Here is a 13,131-nt window from a genome sequence, read left to right on the forward strand (position 1 = left end):
CTGCTGAAAAGTGGCAGAACCACAATCTAAAGTAAGCAGTTTAATTCCAAAATCTACTATATTTAACCATTGTAAAAAACAAGAGATGAACAACGAAAGGTAACTGAAGAACATCGGGACTGCTGTGCAGTTATTGTCCAAGAATGAAACATATCTTGTCTGCTGAATTGTTTGCTTAAACATTTTATCCCACAGTAACATTACCAGAACTCAAAAAATATATATAAACATACCAAAGAAGCTAGTAAGATAATTAAGAAGATCCAGTCAAGAAGAAAAGGAAGGATTTTCTCCCCATAGACTGCTTAACTCTCTTGCATAGAGTATTTTTTGAGACCCAAAGTCTTGGATTGGTTTTCTCTTAACCCTGTTTCCTATCTCGCAATTTCACTTAAGAATTCATGCTCACAATTGGTTTCATGTGGAATACAAATGACAAGAAGAAGATATAAAATACCCTTTGTTAAGCAAAAGGGCAATTTTCCTCCCTTCCACAAAATGCAGAGGGTAGCAACAGGGACTTCTCAAAATTCCCATTCTACACGACTCAAGCCCAGAGACTAAAGTTCTCCTACCTTCTCAGTGGAAAGGTTGGTCTCAGTGTCATGTTTCTTCTGGGTGAAAACAATGGTAAACACAGCATGAGAACGGCTACTTGTTTCATTCATGTTGGTAGCTGCCACTGTCCTAAACAAACATAAAGGCGACCACGTGACAATGGAATTCTTAGATGAAAGTTAAAATGGACAGCAGGCTCCACTTTTTAAGCCTAACAATCACAAGCAACCCCTTTAAACTTATTCACAGAGCACAAGATTGTCACTTACACAAACTGCTCTCAATACACCTTATCTGTGAGTCATCAAGTTATCCTCCAATGCCAAAGGTACCCCATCAGAAGCATTTTTCATACTCCAGCTGTCCCCCTTGGAACCACTGAGGCATTTAATTTTTATTGTATCAGATGCTCATCTATTCCAGAATCAACTACTACCATAGGCACGTGATAACCAACATTTTACCATGACTTGATCAAAACCTAAGAGTAAAACTTAACCAAAGTTCTAACATGTTTCAGCAGTGCATTGTTTTGATGAGAAGATACTGAATACGCTAAAGCCCTCACTTCAGCACAAAGGATCAGAGGACTCCACAATTAATGCAATTTTCATAGCTATAAATGTGGTCTCAAACCCTTAACCGTGAACAAAAGGCCTCAAAACGTGCCAAAGACCTCAGTCATTAGTCTATTTCCTACCATACCTGGCTTTGTTCCCAGCATCCATGAGGTCAGCAATGTCTGTGTAGGAAGTGACTGCCAACTTTGACAGATCCTCCACATAGGGGCCAAGAAGGGGGTGTTCACGCACACGCAAATTACCCTTGTTTTTTGGATTCAGCAAATCTCGTACTCTTTCACAGTAAATTTCCATGTAGCTCACCTAGGAACAAATTATTAAAGTGAATTAGAGGATTTGAAAAAAGAAATCTTATACATTAAAAAGATTTTTTTAAGCTTTTATTGAAAGCTCTACAATTAGAAATCAGCAATCTTTACAGTGAAATGCCACATTCCTAGTCCCTTTTATTCTATTAAGAGTATGCACAAATATCACTGAGTAGGTTAGAACCAGCCTTCTGACATCTCAGGAAAGAAAAGGAAGTAATAGGCTATCTCAGCACACAGTAGCTGCTACTTATCTTAGGCAGAAAATACATCATTTTTAGTAGCAACTTATCAATTATTAATATTTTTTTAATGTATGCTGTAGTCAACTAATTGTGGATTACAGTGGGGTTAGTACAAAAGCGTGGAAACAAGATTTCTATTGGTATTAAAACCAAGGAACAATACCAATATTCCAGAGCAAGGAAGACAGGAGATCAGCTAATACTTTAACACTGACCAAACTGTGACTGGTATGGACAAAAGATGTATCTACTAGAGGGGTCAGGGTTGGCCAGCATGGAATTTGATTGTGTGGCAGGACCTATCCAAGTCCTCAGTAAATATACTTCAGAAACTCTTGTCCCATCAGCAGGAGCATTTTTATCATGAAGATGGATATATTAGGCTATCATTTCTTCACTTGAAGCAATTAAATATTTAATCTGTCTAATCAACTCCTCTCCCTCTAATTTCACGCTCACCCAGACACCAACAGGATTCCAATAGAGGTCTGCCCACAGGAAGATAATTTGTCAGTCTTGCTAATATGACTGTTCCGATTTGGGTAATCATTATTCCTCACGGGAAAGTAACAAACCAATGTACTGGTTCCATAATGTCAAATGAGCTTCACTCAAAAGTCTGACTCGGAAGGATGGTTCTGTTCCTGATATTATCTACAAGATCAGGCTTCTAAGCAAACGAGGCTCTGAACTGGGGTAAATTCACCACAATAAGCCTCATTATCATGCTTCTCTAGGAATCAGAAACTTCTGTATCACTAAGCTACTCAAGCATACAATGTAACTTCTGCATTTTTCAACTTTAAATTTTTATAGACATATTTTCAGAGTACCTGAAATAGAACCTTATCTCTATTTCTATTGCCTTTTTCCTTCCCTCAATCTCTGATCTGACTGTATATTTATACTGTTTTAAAATCAGTTTTTAAAATATTGACAACTCTCAAAGATAAAGTAATTGATTTACTACAAAAGTAAAACAGGACAATAAATATTCTTTCTTAAAGTAGGTCATCCTAGACAGTGAAATGGTATTTTAATTTTATTTTATTTTATTTATTTTTTGAGAAAGATTAGCCCTCAGCTAACATCTGCTGCCAATCCTCCTCTTTTTGCTGAGGAAGACTGGCCCTGAGCTAACATCCGTGCCCATCTTCCTCTACTTTATATGTGGGATGCCTATCACAGCATGGCTTGCCAAGCGGTGCCATGTCTGCAGCCGGGATCCAAACCAGCGAACCCCCGGCCGCCGAAGTGGAACATGTGCACTTATCCCCCGAGCCACTGGGCCTGCCCTGAAAATGGTACTTTAATCATTCTCGTGTACTTAAACTTGTACATGGACAACCACTTGCAAAAGATGAAAGTTTTATCTCATGCCATACACATAAAAAGACTTGAAGATAAGTACTGAAACCATAAAATTCCTGGAAGATAATACAGGTAGTACATTCTTCAACAATGAACTTAAAAGGATCTTTTCCAATATCATGTCTTCTCAGACAAGGGAAACAAAAGAAAAAATAAACAAGTCGAACTTCATCAGACTAAAGAGCTTCTGCAAGGCAAAAGAAACTGGAATCAAAACCAAAAGACAATCCACCAACTGGGAGAAGATATTTGCAAATCATGTATCTGACAAGGGGTTAATCTCCATAATACATAAAGAACTCACACAACTGAACAACAAAAAAACAAAAAGCCTGATCAAAAAATGGGCAGAGGATATGAAGAGACATTTTTCCAAAGATATACAGATGGCCAATAAACACACGAAAAGATGTTCAACATCACTAATCATCAAGGAAATGCAATTCAAAACTACACTAGGATACCACCTTAAAATGGCTATAATCACTAAGACTAAAAATAACAAATGTTGGAGAGGGTGTGGAGAAAAAGGAACCTTCATACACTGCTGGTGGGAATGCAAACTGGTGCAGCCACTACGGAAAACAGTATGGAGATTCCTCAAAAAACTAAAAATAGAAATATCATGACCCAGATAGCCCCCTACTGGGTATCTACCCAAACAACTTGAAATCAACAATCCAAAGTAACACAAGTACCCCTATGTTCATTGCAGCACTATTCACAATAGCCAAGACATGGAAACAATCCAAGTGCCCACTGACTGATGATTGGATAAAGAAGATGTGGTATACATACACAATGGACTACTACTCAGACATAAAAAAGACAAATTCATCCCATTTGCAACAACATGGATGGACCTGGAGGGTATTATGCTAAGCGAAAATAAGCCAGACTGAGAAAGACAAACACCATATGATTTCACTCATATGTGGAATATAAACAAACACACGGACTGAGAAAACAGTTCAGTAGTTACCAGGGGAAGGAGAGTGTTGGGTGGGCACAGGAGGTGAAGAGGAGCATTTACGTGGTGACAGACAAGAAATAACATACAACTGAAATTTCACAATGACATAAACTAATGTGAATTCAATAAAAAAAATTTTTTTTAACTTGTATACAATCCTGAATCCCAGGAAGATATTATATCTTCTTGGAAAACCTGTCCCTTTTCACACAGGTATGAGACTAAGAGGACCCAAATAACCTGGGTAAATGTTGATGTGCTCCATTACTCATTCTCTAATATGCAAATACATCTAAAGCCATCACTATTTCTTTTTTTTTTTTTTTTAAAGATTTTATTTTTTCCTTTTCCTCCCCAAAGCCCCCCAGTACATAGTTGTGTATTCTTCGTTGTGGGTTCTTCTAGTTGTGGCATGTGGGACGCTGCCTCAGCATGATCTGATGAGCAGTGCCATGTCCGCGCCCAGGATTCGAACTAACGAAACACTGGGCTGCCTGCAGCGGAGCGCGCGTACCTAACCACTCGGCCACGGGGCCAGCCCCATAAAGCCATCACTATTTCTGAACCAACCATTATAGACCCACTTGGCAAATTCAATTCACTGAGTACTATTATCTTCTAGGCACTTTCTAGGCACCTTGCATACATCAGTAAATAAAACAAAGATTGCTGCCCTAGTGAGTTTATGATTCTAACAAGGGATACTGAAAATAAAGAACAAACATAAAAAATAAGTAAAATTATAAAGTTGGTTAGAACATGATGAGTACTATGCAAAAAAAAAAATAAGAACAAGGGAGGAGAGATCAGGAGTGCTGGGGTAGAGGGTAAGTTACAGTATTAAATAAGATGGTCAAGATAAGCCTCATTGAGAGGATAAGATTTGAGCCAAAGACTTGAAGGAGGTGAAAAACTTAGTCAAAAAGATATCCAGGGGAAAAAATTTCAGGCAGAAGGAAATGTAAATGTAAAGGCCCTGAGGTTCCTGGTGTGTCTCAGAAACAGCAAAAAAGCCAGTGTGGCTAGAGCAGAGGAAACACTTGAGAGAAGTGGTAGAGCTCCTAGAACCATAAGGATCAACAAAGTATCAACTAGGGATCCACACTACCCTCCAAATGAGCCTGTGAACTCTGACTAATACGGGAGAAACTGGCATCTTCTTTTATGACCCATAAACTCAAAAGATGCTGTCACACTGTCACTCTCACTATGCTTTGAATTTATTTAAAATGTGATATTTTAATAAGATTAATAAAAATCTACTGAATTTTCATTTGCTATACATTTAATATTCAAAAACAGCCAAGGGATAAGACAAGCTATTTAGAGAATTCATTTTAACAAAAAACATTTTTAGAACAGCACATTCCCCTTTTGGTAATGACAGTCAGAAGGCAGAATTCTTTAAAATTTATGCACCACTTTAAAGGTAGAGAAAAAAACCCAAAGCAGCTAAGTGGGTGAACTAGGAACTGTGTAAAGTCCTGTGGAAATCACAACACATACATTAAAAAAAGAAAATCTAGAGTTTGCTTTAAAAACATCTTAATTTCTCAGAATAGACTCATGTTAACAGAACAATAATTTCAGTTACTGTGAAAATGAATACCAAAAATTGGGGTGTGTGAAACAACAGCTTTATAAAGCACACGCAAAAAAGTGGAAATGTTTCTCAAATAAACTAACATACATAATGTAATTTTATAGACCTTTTCTTGAAAGAGCTAGGATATACACTGCATGGAGACTAAGTTTCCAAGATTATAAGCAATTATAAAGGGGTGGAGGGGAGAAGAGATTTGATTATATATTTTTAAAACTTATGCCTGTCAAAAATCATTATTAATAACATTAAAGAGTGAAGAGTTCACACAAACAAATAAGAAAAACATTGCAATCTCAAAACATAAACAGGCATATGCATAATTTACAAGATGTTCAACCACACTAATAATCAAAGAAGTTCTAATTTAATTAAGAGTAAGAAATTTTCCCTTACCAAATTGGCAAAGATTAAAAAACGAAAATGCTAGATGTTGGCAAAGGCACAATGGGTGCTTAGACCCTCCCAATGGGCCTGAAAATTGGTATAGCCTTTCTTTCTAAAAGGCCTTTGGCAATTCAAATGTATTGTTTGACAACCAAGATACATACAAAGGAAATAACTAACAATAAAGCCGTAGACTTATGAACAAGGATTTAATTGCAACATTATTCATTATAACCAAAACTTAGAAATAGCCTAAAAGTACAAACGTGGGTTGAGTAATCTATAGCACAGTCATAATTTGGAACCATTCAAAAGTAAACTTTGAGGGAACAGAGTACAGGTGCCTCTGGTTGTACTCACCTCTACAGAATAAGACATTTCTTCATTACAGTTGTCATTGATTTTCTCAAATAGTTCTTCACATAACTAGAGAAGCAGAATGAGAGAGGCATGAACAGCATAAATCAGAGAAGTACCAAGTTACCCACAAGTGCTAAACAAATTAGCAAGATCCTCTTTCTTTCTCAAAATATTAATGGTATCAACATGAAAGGTGAATGCTTTGAATGAAATAAAAGGGAAGTTTTGAATACGTTCTTCTCATCTAATCTTTTTTCTCCCTCAACAATAGTATCTCAATAATGTTTCCTTAGAAAGAAAGCCACATTTAGGGGAAAAGGAGGAATTTATATCTCTTCTAGTGGTATGTCATTGGCACATTTAACTTATGTGAATTCAACTCTTCATACTATACTGCAGCAACTGTGACTTTACCATCAGTATTATTACTGCAGTAACAAAACTACTATTAAACTGTATTTGGCACATATATTACTTACCACGATATATAAACATATATTAACAATTACTATACACATTACAAATTTATGCGTACATACATCCAGAGAGAGAATGCATACTATTTGAAGAGAGTAAATGAAGATATTTTCAAGAATAATTTTGACTCTATAAAATTTTCCCCTTTACCTCTGGTCTTAAGATTCCAACCCCTTTATGAGAGGCTACTCCACTACACAGTGACAGTTCTAATAGAAACCATCAATTTTTCTAGATCAGAAAAGTTACAAAATGTCTCTCTCCCTATACTTAGTATTTAAAATATGTACTATTTTAATAATAATAATTAATAAAAATCTGCTTATTATTAAGTATTTAGTATTAAGGCAATCAGTATAGATTTGGAAAATGAATTATATGTTTGTGATTCTCCAGAAGTCTAAACAGAATTCAAAATTTACTATAAATGACAGTCTCTAAATAATAATAATCTTTTTAAAAATCCATGCTTTTGCATTAAAATAAAATATCCCAAAACTCTACCAGAAAAGAGATACATACATAATTACACAAGAATTCCAATACAAACAAATTAAAATTAAAGGAAAAAGGAGGAGAAACTAAGTCTGGTAATGCGATAAAACAAAAATAACTAGTATAACTTTAAAATTAATTCCAAATATCATTAATAAAAGCAAACCATGTTCCTGTTATTAACAAATAAATTTTTTCTGATCATCTTTGTCACAACTCTTCTCCATTCCCAAACAGTACAAGATCAAAAGACTAACTGCTCTTAAAAAAGGAAATCTTAGGCTGCTCAAACTTAAAGTGATAGTGTTAAATTAATAAGATAAAAGGAAAGTATCTCTGAACAAGGCAATCAGAAAACAAAAGTAATCACATTCTTAGGAAGTGATCCATACAGGGAATTTGGGAAAAAATCAGACCAACGTTCACTAGGTGTCCCCAGGATTCAGAATAGAGTCTGGTACATACTATCACATTTTTAAGAAGCTGGCAACATTGTTCAAAGATAAAATAACATGACGTTGAGCATACAGCAAAACCTTTACAAAACATCAATCTTCCCACCCTTAACGATAGACACGTATACACGTCAGTCTTTTCCATCAGACTGTTAGCTCCTCTGAGGGAAAGGGGCAGAGGATTTATCTCTGTGCCTCACATATGGTAGTCCCTAAATAAACGTTTGCTAAATAAAAATAATTGTTAAAGCAATTGAAGCCTAAGAATAATGATGAACAGAGGTTTTTCATTGTTTTGTTTTTTACCTGTGGAATGATGCCAGCCTGGCTTTCTTCTTGTTTACCCATCATTGTATAAGACTTCCCAGCACCAGTCTGCCCATAGGCAAAAATACAGACATTATATCCCTCAAAGGCATGTAAGAGCATTTCCTTTCCAATATCATTGTACACACGGTTTTGAGATGCAAAACAGGGATCTTCGGGCTGTAAAGATTAAAAGGAGAAATAAATGGCATTTCATTCATATTCTTTCCTGTGCTTATCTGATTACTTCTATAGTAAATAAAAGAGTTTTTTACCAGAAGTTTAAGTTCCCTCTACACATAGTTTATTTTTCTCATTAAACATACACACACACACACACACACACAGAGGCACTATTAGAGTCATCCAGGTCAGCCATACATGAAAATATCTACAAGAAATTATCTAGCATGATTCCATTTCATTTTTCATAATTTTAAAAGTATCATGCTTCCATTCATAGGGAAGTCTAAGAAAATTTTCCTAAGTGGAAAATGAGACTAAAAGATCAAAAGTCCAGTCCACATATAAAAATACTTCTTTGAACCAGCTCCAGGTAGTGTGGCTATTTCTCAATAAACACAGCTTTCAGTGAAGAATGTTTTCCAAGCCCTTTCACAGGCCTTTCTCTTGGCAATTAGGCTTTGCCCACAGTGTAAAACATCTCCTACTCCAACACAAAACAGGAAAAAAAAGAAAACCCTAACAAAGAGATGCAGAAGCAAACTCTAGTTTAGGAACAATCCCTAGAAGCCAGCAAGATATGCGGTGCTGTACTGAGTGAGGATACTATGAAGGACCCTACTCTCCATTTTCCTACATGTCGGTAATCTCTGTTTTCCTTGTGGACCTGCAGGCTCTTTCAGAACGTTCACTGTTCTACTATGCTGCACCATACACACACTTACCGAAGTGTGAGACCAGTAGGAATAGTCGAAGCTGAAGGACTTTGGAGCTTCCTTTGGGTTTTTTGGGTTAATAATACCTAGAGGATGAAAATGTTGTGATTTTATAAGTCAGTTACACATTCTTTTAGCTCAATATGATGTAGTGCTGTAAATTCAAAACATCCAAATCAGTAAATTCATACCACTGAATGTGAATAGGGCAACCCAAAAACAAAAATAATCACAATTTTAATAGGTAGGATCTATGTATAGAACTTCAAAAGAATCAGACCAACCACATTCACTAGGCATTACCAGGATTCAAAACAGAGCCTGGTACATAGTAGGTGCTGAGCAAATATCTTGTGACTGGACCCTAGGTAAGTCAGCAGCCAAAATTTGGAAATGGACCATTTTACTATTTCAAGGTGCTTCATAAGACTTGAAATATTTCAACTCATCAGAAACAAAAATGAGAAAGTTACTGAATTAATCCAATCACTATTTGAAACAAACTTTTTAAAGATCGTATTATCTACTTCAGAACAGCATTTGGTAATGAAGCATTCATTGGAAAGACAGTCTTATTTCTGAACTCCACAGGTGATAATAATACATGTTACTATATAGATATTTGTATGTGTGCATGAATGTGTATACGTATGCATACACTGGAATCACAGACCCCTAAATTATCTTCTGGATGTTATAAACAGCAAAACTACTTTTTGACTGAAAAGCATCAAGTCTCACTGCCCATATGAAAAGAGATTTCTCATATAATTAACCCAGTTACACTATACTTCAGGGACTCTCTTCCTTTCTCATACGCAAAGCTTTAGCTCCTCATATTTCACATGGAATAGAATCTTTATAACATGTGGTCATGAAATCCTCAAAGACCAGACATCTCAACCAATCCCCTTCTCTAAAGCAGGACCACATCCCAGGCTATCCGCAAGATCAGGATTAAAAAATAAATCTGTCAGGAGCAGCTGCTGCTCAGGACACAAATAGCAACAGTTGCTACGGTGCTTAGTTCTCTCTCTTGCTGGATTCCACTGGGTATGGTCACACACTTATGTTCCAGCCTCAAATGCTGACAGAGTATTAATAAGGCTCACACTGCCCAGAATCATGTGACAAGGAGACATGACTCTAGAAAGAACATCTCCCCACCTACAAATGGTAACCTAAACAAAGAAGTATGCTTCTAACCAAATGGCACTACATACAAGATTTAAATAATAGCCAACATTCAGGGAGCACTTACTCCAGAGCTGTAAGTACTTTCTGTGTACTAACCTATTTAATCCTCCAGACCACTCAACAAGGCAAAAGTTTTACTACCTCCATTTTATAGATTAAAAAAATCACAAAGAGGTTAAATAACTTACCCAAGGGTACAGAGGTAGCTAGTGGCATATTCAGGATGTGGACTTGGAAAGTTTGGCTCCAGAGTCCACACTCTTAGAGAAGACATCCACCATTTAAATGCTTATTCTCTACATGCAGAAACCGCCAAGGCAAACACAGTAAGGCATTTTTATGGATATGCATACAAATGCGTATGTGTTTGCACATGTATATGACCATCCCTCTAACATGGTTATCAAAGGCATTGCTTAAAACTCTCTTTACCTATTTAAAACTAGGAACTATGACGATTACAGTTCCTAAAAGATGAAAGACCACACACAAACTCTACTAAGAAAAGGGAAATTAGTGTCATACTGCGTGAACCAGATTCCAGGTTTCAGTGGCTCAGCAATAAGGCCAATGACAAGATGTGGGATACGACCTCTGAAGGACTCTTCACTACTCAAAAACAAGGTTAAAATAAACATTTCTAACCTCTAGAAAATTTGCTGTCATAAAACTTTCAAGCCATTTTTCATTCAGCCTTTTAGCTACTCACTGGTGGAACCAACTGCCCCATGAACAGCTTAAGAAAGGGCTAGTTCTCACATCCTACCCCTTTGTTCTCTTTTCCCTGGTAAAGAAAAACACCAATGAGCAATTTCCTGGATTCACATGAAATCCTTTTCTTCTTCAATATTCCTTTCTCCCAAATCTTTGAAACTTTTGAAACTAATACATTTTCTGAACTCCCAGCTTGGAAACCAAGCTGCCTTTTAAATAACTGCCTCTAGACAACAACAACAATCTTTTTATTTTAACATAATACATAAATCAAAATATAATTTTAAAGAGATATTCATATAATAGTTATGCCAAACAAGATGAAATTTATCCACAATATTTAAAACATTTTAATTCCTAAATGAAAGATATTTATAAAAGATACCTTAGACGAATGCAAAATTCAATATCATTACCTGTTTTAGGAGGAAGTATAAATAGAAATAGAAAGTCTCAGAAGACATAGGTAATTTCTATATGTAGATTGGGTAGTAGTTACAGAGTCGTTTGGTTTATATTATTCTTTATACTTATATATACACTGTATTATCTTGAATACATGAAATATTTCCTAATAAAAAATTTTAAAATTCCAGAATTCTGCAAACGAAAAAAAACTGTGACACTGATAAAATATTAATGACAACAGCACTTGAGCTCAACAGAAGCCCATGAACTCTACCATTACTTCCATGAACAATGAACTAATGTTTTCAAATGTGCCAAAGGATTTTTCTCTCTGAACTAACAACAGGTGAGATCTAACTCACTTGCTTTAACCCATCCTGTTTAAGAAATGGGAGGTTTCCAACCATTAATAATAGGGGGGAAGGGAGAGACAGTCTATGTAACAGAAAAGGTATAGGACTTGGAATCAAAGGACCAGCATCAGTGCCTACATATTGCTATCTTTTAATATCCTAAATACATCAAGAACAATTAAGAAATATACAATTTATATTTTTTGTGACCTTGGGTATTGTTACACTTTTGTGTTCTCTCTAAAAGTGAAATAATACCTAGTTCACAGGATTAAATGAGTAAAACACTACACAAATGTCAATTTTCAAAAATACGAATTTATCATGTTTGGTTGGGATGATAACCATATTCCAGGGTCTTTAAACCAAAACAAAAAAAGTTCACTAATTGATAAAATAAGCTAAAGCATAAATAAGAATACTATTTCTTGGCAAGAGTCCAAGTACCACACTGGGGTCCTTTAAGATGTGTCATCAGATCTCTGGTATCCTACCACATTATAAATCCCTTTAGTACACGGACCATGTCTGTGGCTCCTCTATACCTCTACAATGACCTACACCAAAGACATTCAGATGAACGTCCTCCCTATGTCATGTATAATTTTAATTTCACTAAATCCTGTACCATTTTCAGAAGCATAAAAAGAAAAAGCAAAAGAGTACATACCTATACAATATATACATAAAATACCAGTAAATTTTATCAACTTTCACAAAAAGAACATAAAGAGAACTGTGTTACTGAAAGATTGGGCAATATTTAACACAACAGTTCTTGTACCAAAGTCAACTGAGCTAAATACAGTGTGTACGACCTCTAATTTGTTTCTCAGAAAGCATGCATGTAAGAATGGAACTATAGTAATTAATGAAAATGTTCAAAACATAAACCACATTTTCACCAATGTAAAAGTTGTTACAAATATAGCATGCCTCCCATGGTCATGTGCCATTATCGTGCAGGCTTTGTCTAGGATAAATCATTACTTTTTCTTCAAGGAAAGGACTCCAGACATATTTTTGAGGACTGGAGTCAGAACATACTCTATTTTAAGAGCTGTATACTTCATATTGCTTTATTTCCTAAAAATCATGTTTTCACGTCACTTTTCAAGGTCCCTTTTAAACTTCTGCACCTAAGGCCGCCTTTTATATCAAGATTTCTCTGCACACAGAGTATACTCCAGACCTGGACCCATCTCCAAAAGCAACTTTTCACAGATGATCTTGGAGTCATCTTTGACTCTTCTCTCACCCTCCACTTCTGATCTATTCTGTCAGCCCTAATTTCAAAATGTATCCAGAATCCCACAGCTTCTCACCACCACCTCATTACTACCCTGGTGCAAGCCATCTCTCTCACCTGAATGACTACAATACCTCCTAACTGGGCTTCTCACTCCCCCCCAGACCCCTGAAAAGTCTCATCTCCACACTG

The 13,131-nt window shown here is 36.0% G+C and overlaps 1 protein-coding gene across 30 annotated transcripts in view; it reads right to left on the minus strand.

Moving 5' to 3' along the window:
• The window catches only part of KIF1B (kinesin family member 1B), a 135,021-nt gene that overhangs the window by 91,329 nt on the left and 30,561 nt on the right, over positions 1 to 13,131 (minus strand). For all 30 annotated transcript variants that reach the window (XM_070511128.1, XM_070511127.1, XM_070511126.1 and 27 more), the window contains exons 3-7: positions 9,028 to 9,104; positions 8,120 to 8,299; positions 6,387 to 6,452; positions 1,264 to 1,442; positions 576 to 687 (exon numbers count right to left, since the gene is read on the minus strand). In XM_070511128.1, the coding sequence (XP_070367229.1) occupies positions 576 to 687; positions 1,264 to 1,442; positions 6,387 to 6,452; positions 8,120 to 8,299; positions 9,028 to 9,104 (614 nt within the window). The remainder of the gene's footprint in view (positions 1 to 575; positions 688 to 1,263; positions 1,443 to 6,386; positions 6,453 to 8,119; positions 8,300 to 9,027; positions 9,105 to 13,131) is intronic.

This window comes from Equus asinus, chromosome 5 (assembly GCF_041296235.1).
Source record: "Equus asinus isolate D_3611 breed Donkey chromosome 5, EquAss-T2T_v2, whole genome shotgun sequence".
NCBI classification, from domain to species: Eukaryota; Metazoa; Chordata; class Mammalia; order Perissodactyla; family Equidae; genus Equus; species Equus asinus.